General features: G+C 42.8%; 1 protein-coding gene across 1 annotated transcript in view; it reads left to right on the forward strand.

Annotated features, from left to right (window-relative positions):
* Positions 1-7,721, forward strand: part of LOC122742390 (serine/threonine-protein kinase 10-like) — a 67,601-nt gene extending 59,880 nt beyond the window's left edge. The window contains 5 exon segments of the mRNA XM_043986620.1: positions 408-532; positions 2,239-2,424; positions 5,237-5,362; positions 6,410-6,523; positions 7,266-7,721. Of these exon segments, the coding sequence (XP_043842555.1) occupies positions 408-532; positions 2,239-2,424; positions 5,237-5,362; positions 6,410-6,523; positions 7,266-7,379 (665 nt within the window). The 3' untranslated portion in view covers positions 7,380-7,721.
* Positions 7,722-11,681: the final 3,960 nt, after the last annotated feature.

The following is an 11,681-nucleotide window of genomic DNA, read 5'->3' on the forward strand; positions in this document are numbered from 1 at the left end:
GAAAGGGCAGCAGGGATCCTAGAAGAAAGAATATGTGGACTATCAGCCAGTTGCCAAGAGGCTTGGAAGGGGGGCATTTCTCATGGGTTGTCTTTCATAGGGCCTAAGGTTGAAGACCTCAACAGAGTGACTGGATCAGCTTGGTGGAATAGGGGCAGAAAATGGATGGAATGGCCTTTGGCAGAAATTCACAGAATGTTAGAACTGGGAGGGGCTTCATCTAGTCCAGTTATTCACAACCTTCTTGAATTTAAGGACCACTTTTTCCATGTCAAAAAGTTGCAGATTTCTGTCCCACCCCCATGATAGTAATTGTATTGTTAATGCCTATCTACTAAGAAAATACATAATTATGCCAAGTTACATCACTGAGGGTTTACAGTGATGGAAAATCCTCTTCTCTCCAGCACGAGAGTCTGTGATCTGGCAGCTGGAACAGTCCCACTTACAAGACAAGTATCAACTCTTCAAGCAGCAAGTGAAGGAACAGTACTCCCTCCACAGGCAACAGTTGACCAAGCGCCATGAAAAGGTAATGCCAAGGCTGCTTTGATACCTAAGCTTACAGGCCTTCACTAAATAGCATCTCTGCCTGAATGCACTCCCCACCTCTTAGATGACTCTCCAAAAGATGTCACTTAGACATTCAGGACCTAAAATGGGGTGATGGGGGGGGTGGCAGATAAAGGACCTGGATTTATTCCTCTCATAATTATTTATAGGTTTGGGTTTTTACAAGGCCAGTCCATTTCTTCCTAGGCACCTAACTCAGCATTCAAGCGACTGACCACATACCTGTTTATATAGTGCTTTATGGTTTGTGGAGAGCTTTATAGGTTAGTTCATTTGATCCTCACAATAACCTCTGTGAGTTAGGTGCTATTGTTATCATCCCTATTTTACAGATGAGAAAACTGAAGCTGAGAGAGGTGACTTGCCTAGGGTCAGTGTCAGGGAATATTCCACCTCAAGTCTTCTTGACTCCCAAATCCACTATCCTATCTATTGTATCACCTAGCTGTCTTAGAAAGAAAGAAAAAGAAGGGTAACATGAGGGTAAAAGAAGGGAAAGGAGAAAGAGAACAAGGGAAGGAGGTCAAGGAGGACTAGAGCAACATAATGCCCCACAACATCCAGCACATCTCCATAGCTCCGATCCAGTTCAACAAGCATTTATGAAGCATTTACTGTTCGCAAGGCAATGTATTGAGGATTCAATAACAAAACAACAAAACAGTTTCTGCCCTCAAGGAATTTATATTTTACCAGGAACATTCAATGAGCAAATGGATCAGTACATACATCATCATTTGGAGAAGAGAGGGAGAAAGAACAGAAAAACTATAACAGTCTCTCAGAAACCTGACCAAGACACTCCGCACAAGTTTGAGATCAGCTGCCTTCATCCCAACCCACTGCCAAATCCTTTCAATTCTTCTTTCACCATCTCTCTTGCATCTGTCCCTCCTCTCCACTTTCTCCATCCTCAGTTTTTTTATCTCTTCTCCCCTAGACCATTTCAATAGCCACTTCACTGATCTCCTCTTTACCCCACCATGCCCTCCTAGAACAAACAAGGCACTCCTCTGGTCCTGTAAGGCTCCTACTCGAAACCTTTCCATGATTCTCCATTGCCTAAGTCCTTCAGCAACCGGGCTCCAACCTACCCTTCCAGCTTTGTCATATGCCAGCCCCTTTCACCCACTCTGCACTATATTCTATACTCTCCATTCTATCCAATGGGTACTACTACGTCACCCATTGTTGTCCTTCCCTCTACTTTCTCCATGTCTTTGCTTATCACTGTTCCCCATCCCTGAAATGAACCTCTCCCCACCCAACTCCACCAGTTGATGGAGCTCTTTCAAGGACCATCTCAGACACCACCTCCCCCATGAAACCATCCTGGACTCCCTCAAGTGAAAGTGATCACTCCCTCTTCAAATATGTTATAGAACCTTTCTTGGAACTCCTTTTTATGATTACATCACTCTTCCTTGTATAATTACATATAGATATGTTCTTTTAGAATAAGACTTGTGTCAGATCTATCTTTGTATTCTCAACACTTAACACCAGTGTCTGTACATAGTAGCACTTAGCATTTATTGAAAGAATAAGTAAATGGGTTTAATGGATGGATGGATGGATGGGATGGATAGAATGGATTAGATGGATGCATGGATGGATAAATTCCTCTAACTTCCACTTTATACGAAAGTCTTGTCTTATCTACAGGATAATGAACGGATGCATAGCTTCCACCACCTCCTATTGGAAGAGCTGAAAAACCAGCAGGCCCAGGAGAGAAACCAGCAAGTAAAGTCTCAACGAAGTGAGGCCAGGATCCGCCTGGCACAGTTCAAAGAGAGTCTCAAGCTTCAGGACATAAGTGGTGCTGAGCACAGAGAGCAAATAAAACAGGTACTCCATTCAGGTCCATGTAGTATTTATTGGTCACTTGCCATGAGAACCATAGACTCCTAGAATACTAGAAGGGATCTTAGACATTATCTTGTTCAAGCTACTCACTTTATGGAAGAGGAATTTGAAACCCAGATTGGTGAAGTAACTTTACCTAAAGTCACACAGCTAGTGAGTAGCAGAGCTAGAACTAAAACCCAGGTCTCCTGACTCCCTGTCCATGCTTTTTTCCATTAGACCAGGAATTTTTAACTTTTTATGTGCCATGGCCTCCTTTGTCAGCCTACCGAAGACACCCCTTCTCATAATCATGTTTTTATGGCACATTTTTTTTAGCAACAAACAAAATTTTATTTTTTCCAGTTACATGTAAGGGTAGTTTTCAACATTCCTTTTCATAAGATTTAGAGTTCCAAATTTTTCTCCCTCCCTTTCCTCCCCGCTCCACAAGATCACAACCAGGTTATATATGTACAATCCACAAGTGATCTTTTTATCAGTTCTTTCTATGGGGGTGCATAGTAAGCTTCCTCATTAGTTCCTTGGGATTGTCTTGGATCATTGCATTGCTGAGAGTAGTTAAGTCATTCACAATTGCTCATTGAACAATACTGCTGTCACTATGCACAATAATCATGTTTTTAAATGCATAAAATAGAATATATAGGATTACAAAGGAAACCAAATTATATTGAAATAGTTATCAAAAATATATTTTTGAAGTTCATAAATCTCAGGTTAATAATATTTGCATTGGACCTTTGTGTGCCTAGCTGGGTATTGAACAATGAGGTGAGGAGGAAGCCAGAATAAATAGAAAGACATAGACATAGACGTAGACATAGACAAAAACATATATCAAATGGCATCTGCCCGAGTCAAGTCCTAGGCCTAAGTCTCTGCTCAAGGCCAAGACCTAAGTCTCCTTAAAAAGATAAGACATGTCATGAAACAAGTAGGAAGACTAGAAATACAAAGACTATATTGAGAGTCTGAAATAAATATAATCAAGAGTCAAATTTCATGGTATACACAGTAAGTATTGTGGGAGGCCAGAGAGGAGAAATTGGAGTTCTGGGAAAGGATTTTTGAAGGAGGTACTACTTGAGAAGGTCTGGATAGGTATAATTTCTCAAGAGGAGAACCCAAAAGTATTTCAAAGGAATGAAGGGATTCCTAGGGTCAAGGGCAAAAGGCTTGGGGTTCAAAGACATTCATAGGGAATAGGGAGCCTACAGTTATTATCTTATCTTTTTAGGTAAAAAAGCAAATGGCTTCTATTCTTTAGCCTGGAAGACTCAGGGGGAGGGTTTGGAATGAGAGCTGTCTTCAAGTATTTGAAGAACTGTCACATGTAAGAGGAAATAGACTATCATGCTTAACCCAAGAAAGCAAAATGAGGAGAAACAGGTAGAAGCTGTAGAGGAAAATTTAGGCTCTAGAAAAAGCTTTCTAATGGTTAGCACTATTCAAAAGGCTGCTTCCCAGGACTGTGAGCTCCCTATCACTCAAAGTCTCCAAACAGAGGCTGGATGAACAAGTGATATACAGATATTTTAGGTTGGATTGCTGTTCAGACACAGGTTAGTCTATGTGGCCGCTGAGGTTCTGTGATTCTGCAAAATAAATACTAGGTAGGCTAGGATCTAAAGGAATCTGATCTAGTCCGGTCTCATCTTTGCCACTAGCAAGGTGACCTCAGGCATATGACTTTCCCTCACTGGCTTTGTTTCCTCATCTGTAAAAATTGGCCCTTCTTCCTCCTTAATGCTAGTGCCTTCCCACTGTTGATTATGTATCTCTAATTTATCATATGTAAGTGTGTGTGTGTGCATATATTTATACATATACATATACACACACATATATCTCTTTCTTGTATGTAGCTGTTTGCTTATTGGCTTCCCCATTGGACAGTGAACTTGAGAATAGGGGATTTTTTTAGGGTTGGGTTTTTCTTTTGATCTGTCTTTATATCTCCAGCACTTAGTACAGTACCTGGTATGAAGTAGGCACTTAAAAATGCTTGTTGACTTGACTTCTGCCTCTAACATACTATGATTCTCTGGTAAGGCAGAATATGAAAGTAGTTCATTAACATGGAAGCCAAGTACTATGGGAGTTCAGTGGATCGCTGAATCAATGAATAAATAAAGCACTAATTAAGAGTTTACAATCCACAGAACTGTGCTAAACACCTGGGATATATAGAGAAAAGTCAGACAGCCCCTGCTTATAAGGAACTCAGATTCTAATGAGGGAGACAACACATATGGAAGGTTTCAGCTGCAAGTCAGTAGAAAATGTCCCACAGTCCTTAGGGTCCAGTGACAAAGCAGATGTTACTAAGAGGTTGCTTCCAGTTGGGGTGCAGGGTGGGAGACCAGGGAAGGCTTCATAGAGGAGGTGGACATTGAAGAATGAGTGGGATTTCAATGTGTGGGGATGGAAGGAAGATCATTCCTGAAATAGAGCACAGAAGAGACAAATGGTCTGGCTTTGGGAGAGCAAAGGAACAAAAAGGGAGAGTAATGAGATCCAATGTTGGAAATGTAGCCTGGGATCAGAGGGCATAGGGCCTCAAATGTCTGGCTAAGTAGTTTCAACATTGTCCTGAGTGGAGGCCAGGAGGAATGAGTAGATGTTTCTGAGCTGAGGTATGGCGTGATCAGTTGTGTGTGCAGTGATGTATAATACCCCAAGCCAGGGGCACAGTCAAAGCCACCATCACTGCCCTGCCCCTTCAGGACATTCTGAAAGCATTATTGCCCGAGCACCAAACCCAATTTGACCTGATGTGTTTCTTGGGCAGTTCTTACAGCAAGAGGAAGGACGCCAGAAGGCAGACACAGAGCAACACCAGCAGAAGCACCAAAAACAGTTGCAGGAACTACAGCAGCAGCTGGAGGCCAATGTGCAGGAGGTGGGGCAGATGCAGGTGAGTGACAGGAGCTGTCTTTGGCCTTCTACCTGTGGGGCAGAAAACAGAGACAAACAGACAGACAGATAGACAGAGACAGAGAAAGACAGAGACAGAGACACAGAGACAGACAGACAGACAGAGTGGGACATGCCAGAGACCCAACAGACTACATCTGGCTTCTAGAAATCTGCAAAGCTAGAAGGGACCTTCAAAATTACCTAGGGGTTACCTAGTAACCCCTTCATTTTTATAGAAGAGGGAACTTGGGCTCAGGGAGACTGGGCAACCTGCCCAAATTCAGGCAGGTATTAAAGTGTCAGAGCTTGGATTTGAATTTGTACCTGAAGTCAGGGAGACTTATCTTTCTGAGTTCAAATCTGGTTTTCAGACACTTACATGCTGGGCAAGTCACTTAATCCTGTTTGCCTCAGTTTCCTCATCTGTAAAATATGCTAGAGAAGGAAATGGCAAACCATTCCAGTTTCTCTGCCAAGAAAACCCCAAAAGGGTTCATGGAGAGTCAGATACAACTGAAAAAATGACTCAACAACGACCTTTGATGGATCCACGACCCAGCGCTCTTGTGGCTCACCCATGGCTGCCTATATTCTCATGAGCTTGAGCAGTGTAAATTAAAATCATGACTCACAACCAGACACCAACTACAACTCATAGGACATGACTCGTGTTTGAATTTTGAGGTGCACACGGAGGGGAGGGAAGAGATTACTTGACCTAGACTTTAATTCTGAGTCTGTCTCTTACTCATGGTGTGATCTTGAACTTAATCTCCAAGTCTCAGTTTCTTTATCTGTAAGTGGAAGATAATAATATTTCGCACTAACTTCATTTCAAGATTGTCATAAAGATCAAATGAAATCATTTATATAAAGCCCATCTTTGAGAATGGTGAGCAGAAAAACTATGGGTGAATTCCATCTGTGGGTGCAAGGTAGATCAGTGGAAACCTGGACATTATATCATGATGAATATAGATGAGTAGTAGCCAGTGAAGTCCAAAGTGGAGACCCCACCGTCTTGCTTTCCCTCCTCTCCATCTAGAATGAAAAACTCCAGCGCCTGGTGGAACAGGAAAAGAAGAAGCTGACAGCCCTGGATGATGAACACACCATGGAGCTACGAGAGTGGCAGGAGAGGCTAGCTGCCCGAAAAGAGGTAAGGTAGACCCGCCTGAGGGGAAGAAGGAGGTCAGGGAAGCCTGGAAAGCACTGGTTATTGTCCAGGCCTAGACATGAAGAGACAATTTGGAAAACAGTTGCAGGTGGGACACAGTGCCCACAGTAGGCACTCCGGGAACGCTTTCTGATGGGAGCGATGATGTAGCATTGGATCCAATGCAAGCACTTGTCAGGTGGGACCCTCTCGGGGTCATTCAGATTCTAAGAGGCAGAGATAGAGAGGGACTGCTTTGCAGGCATAAGGGATAGACATAGACAGTACAGAGGTATAGAAATGGAAAATGGAGTGTCATTTGTGAAGCTTAGCAAGGAGAGCAGGGAGAAGAGTAATTTATAACAAAGCAAGAAAGGGAAATTGGAGCCAGGATATAAAGGGTTCTAAAGGCCAAAGGAATTTGTATATGATCTTGGAGGTAATAGGGAGCCCCTGAAGTTTATTAAACAGGGTAGTGACATGGTCACACCCTGTGCTCTTAGGAAATCCAATTTGGATGGAATATAGGTTATGTGAGAGGGCACGAGTAAGTGAGGAGGCTAGACAGGTACATCATACTCAGAATAGGGAGGGACTGGAATGTAAGGAGTTTGTACTTTATCTGATAAATATCAGTGCAGAATTTTGAATAGGGAAGTGACATGATCGGAGATCAGTGCATTAGGAACATTAACCAGGCACATCAAGAAAGAGATGAACTTAGACTTCCTTCTTTCTGCTTCAGATGCTGGAGGAAGAGCTGTCTAGAGCTCAGCTGCGTTTCCCAGGGCCCCGGAGAGGGAGTGAACCAGCAAGGAGACTTCAGCGGTTATTCCCTGTGTTCCACTTCCCTACGTGATAACCTCAGCCATGGTGAAGAGAGCTAGCCCACACTTTTCATCTGTGAGATAGCCCACACCTTTTTTCACCTGTAAGAGCTAGCCCACACCTTCTTTCTTCTGTGAGAGCTAGCCCACACCTTCTTTCTTCTGTGAGAGCTAGCCCACACCTTCTTTCATCTGTGAGAGCTAGCCCACACCTTTCTTGGGTATGAGCTTCCTCAAAAATGGGAAAGAAGCTTATACACACTATATCTTAAAGAAAAGAAAAAGATCTATTTGCAATAAAATATTTAACAACATTTTTTCTAATAGCAAAAAAAAAAAAATGAAAAGAATACAGTCGGGGCAGCTAGGTAGCACAGTGGATAGAGCACTGGCCCTGGAGTCAGGAGTACCTGAGTTCAAATCTGGCCTCAGACACTTAACACTTGCTAGCTGTGTGACCCTGGGCAAGTCACTTAACCCCAATTGCCTCACTAAAAAAAAAAAAAAAAGAATACAGCCATCTAATACTCAGGGAATGGCTAAACAAATTGAGGTATATGAACAAAATTAACTGCGATTGAACCCACAACAATAACTAGGGTGGGGCCATCAGAGTGTTTGTCCGAGGTGTTAACATCCAGGGGTTTTGTTTTCTACACTGATGGTCCAGTCTATCCTTGTGTTTCGTAGTCCTCTACTGGTCTGTGACACATGGTGCAACCCCATTCCCTCCTGTGCATCATGATACCTCTATAAAGAATATGCATATGGGGAAAAGTGTATAAAGTGATATAGAGCGAAAAAATTAAAACCAAGAGAGCAATATATAAACTGGTTACAACTATGTACATAATATTAGTCATAATATGCAAATCTAGAAAATAGACCATAAATGAGGGGAGAGGAAAAATGTAGACATAAAGGACAGGTCCGAATATGACTTAAATTTACAGATTTTGCCACAGTATAAACAATGGAGCCTTCTGATTTTTGTGTAAATTGTCTTGCTTTTGTTCATGTGCCTTGAGGTTTCTGTTTTCTGAGGGTCATGTTTATAATAAAAATATCATTATGATGTTGTTATAATAACATAATATAGTAAAAAAGATTTTTTTTAAAAAAGAGTGAAGGTCATCAATCAGGTATTAGCTTGACATCCTGCTTTGGAGACATGCCATTTAAAGGCAAATCAAAACCTTCTCATAAATAACCCAACGTGCTTCCAAAGACCTTCCTGCAGAGGGAGATAGAAAGCAGGTTTGGTGCCAAAACCCAAAGTCTCTAGAGCTAGTTCTCCAGGCTCATTAAATCCGAAGGTTACTTAGAGAACCCCAAGAATGTGAGAACAAAGAGTCCACCAGAGTCCCCCTTTCATTCTAGAGATGCTCCCTTTCATTTAAGGAGAAAGCAGACTGTTATCTGCTTTGAAAGTAAACAAAGAACAAAGCCCCAAGAAGGCATAATGACTTTGAATTATAGAGTTAGACTCATCAAAGGAAGCATCATCCTTGTCTCTAAGAAAGTGTAATCATTTTTAGAACCCCAAAACCTGGGTTCAAATTCTGACTCTACTACTTATCGTTTCATTTTAGGTAAGTCTTTCAATATTTCAGGGCAGCTAGATGGTACAGGGGGTAGAGCACCAGGATTGGAGTCAAGAAGATTTGCAAATCCAGCCTCAGACACTTCCTAGCAGTGTGACCCTAGGCAAGTCCCTTAACCCTGTTTGCCTCAATTTCCTCATCTGTAAAGTGAGAAGAAGGAAATGGCAAACCACTCTAGTATCTCTGCCAACAAAACCTCTAATGGGGTCAAGAAGAGTCAGACAACTGAAATGACTGAATAACAACAACAACAACAACAAATTTGATGTCTCAGAGCCTCAGTTTTTCAGACTGTAAAAATGAAGGGATTAGACAAGATGAAATCTAAAGGTTCCTTCCAAATCTAAAATCCTATCAACTCCTTAGACCAACCACCTCAGTTTACAGATGGAAAAAAAAATGAGAGGGAGAGTTAACTTGTTCAAGGATGCCTAACAAACGAACAGTGAAGAGCTCACCCCATTGCCAGTATCTGATCTATCGTCTATAATTTAGGAAGGACATCGGTAGACTGGAGAGTGAGTGCCCAGAGGAGGGGGACCACGCTGGTGGAAGCCCTCCAGTTCATGCTCTAGGAGCATGGGTTGAAGCAGGGCAGGGAACAGATTAACTGTCTTCAAGTATTTAAAGAGCTTTGGTGGGTGGGAGGGCAGTTAGGTGGCATGGCCATAGTTGACCAGGAGGAAGGATTTCTTTTTTTTTTTTTTTTTTGCTGGGCAATGAGGGTTAAGTGACTTGCCCAGGGTCACACAGCGAGTGAGTGTCAAGTGTCTAAGGCCAGATTTGAACTCAGGTCCTCCTGAATCCAGGGCCAGTGCTTTATCCACTGTGCCACCTAGCTGCCCCCAGGAAGGATTTCTAACTTGAGCAGTTTCCACTGCTTTGAATTGTTTCTCTAAGGGTTTGTTCCTTGAAAGAAAATGAGTTTATGGCAGAAAAAGTCATTTCCACTTTAGGACCTTTAGGACACACACTAACACTGTACCGAGGACTGGGATTCTTGTAGGAAACACAACAATTCTCCTCTCATCCAAACTCCTCTTTAGATCCTCCCCTCCTCAGTCTTGAACTTCTGCTCAGACCTTTTCCTGGAGAACTCTCACATAAAATGGTACTTAACATAGGGCCTTTCACATGGAGGGCATTTCCTGTCCGCTGAATAGAATTAATCTAGTTGAATAAGCTCCAAAGACTTGCCAAACCATAGGCCCCAGCTAATATAGCCTCTCAGCCTCAGTTTCCTCATCTGCAAGATGGGAATCAGTTCTGTCCAGATCTCAGAGGGCGACGGAAATGTGAGTTGTCTATCCATTTAAGCAAAACAAGAACACATCATGGTTGCAGACGTATAAAGTCCAGGATCACACTTATTATGTCACCGCACTCACAGTTCCATTAAAAAGAAGAAAACAGTGTGTGCCTTGTGAGTCTTATCACAAGCCCAAAAGTTGGAGGCTCTGACAGGGGTTATCACTCCCGGCATCTCCTGGCTTGGCTCAGTTTCCTTCCTGGAAACAAAACAAGCTCGTTTAAGCAGGGCTCTGGCTGGAAGTTCTCTGTCTAATTGCACAGAAAGGGGAAAAATATTACTGGGAGTTGCAGTCCCCCTCCCACCACTAACACCTGGAGCCAGCACTGAATCTTCATCCTGGAGACCTCCAGACAAGTCATTTAATCCCAGCGTCAGAAACACAGCTATCCAAGAGAGACCTTTCAATCCAGAGTGAATTGTGGGTCAATCTCAGACAATTTTGGAGGTGGGGGAGAGCATTTTCCAGTACTTACAGACTATAAAGCAGGGGTGTCAAACTCAAAGAGAAACAAGGGCCGCTTTCTGGATCCCTTTTTGCCCTCTATTAACTCATTTGACAATGTTTTATCGTCTATGTTTCATTGTATCTTTATTTTGTCAAATATTTCCCGATTGCATTTTAATCTGGTTCCTGACGTGCTTGGGAACACGTAGGACTTGGTGTCTGACATCCCAGCTGTAGAACACACTGTGGTTTTTCATGATCAGGTGCTAGTTGACCTTGTTCCCCGGACCTGATTGATCCTCAGCTATAGGAAAACAGACGGCTCCTGAGATCTTTACTGCAAAGTTGGCTACTCTCTAAGGTGCCTTTCAGAACCGCAGACTCCCAGAATCTCAGAGATGGCCATCTAGTTCAAGGTATGCATGAACTCTGAGAATCCCTTCTACAACACACCTGACAGGTAGTCCAACAGTCTTGCTGAAAAGACCTCCAATGAGAGAGTAGTGAGTACTACCTCCCAGGGAAGCTGATAGTCCTCTTTTGGATAATTCTCAGAACTAAGAAGTTTTCCCTTATGTGATTCACCTTCTCCTCTCTCTAGGTTCTCCTGCTTTTCCTCCTACCTGTCCAACTGCTCCTTCTCAGTCTCCTTTGCTCGATCTTCATCTAGGTCTAATCAAGGATGTCCCCCAAGGCTCTGTCCTGGGTCCTCTTCCCTTTTCTCTTTATTTTACCTCACCTCATGATCTCATTAGCTTTCATATGTCCGATTATCATCCCTTTTTTTGATGGGGGCAGCTAGATGGTATAGTAAATAAAGCACAGGCCCTGGAGTCATAAGGACCTGAGTTCAAATCTCATCTCAGACACTTACTAGCTATGTGATCTTGGGCAAGTCACTTAACCCCTTTAATGCCTGATGTATATCTTGCCACTGGACCCAGATGGCTCTGGAGGAGTGAGGTTGGTGACC

The sequence above is a fragment of the Dromiciops gliroides genome, chromosome 2 (assembly GCF_019393635.1).
Source record: "Dromiciops gliroides isolate mDroGli1 chromosome 2, mDroGli1.pri, whole genome shotgun sequence".
Taxonomy (NCBI): Eukaryota; Metazoa; Chordata; class Mammalia; order Microbiotheria; family Microbiotheriidae; genus Dromiciops; species Dromiciops gliroides.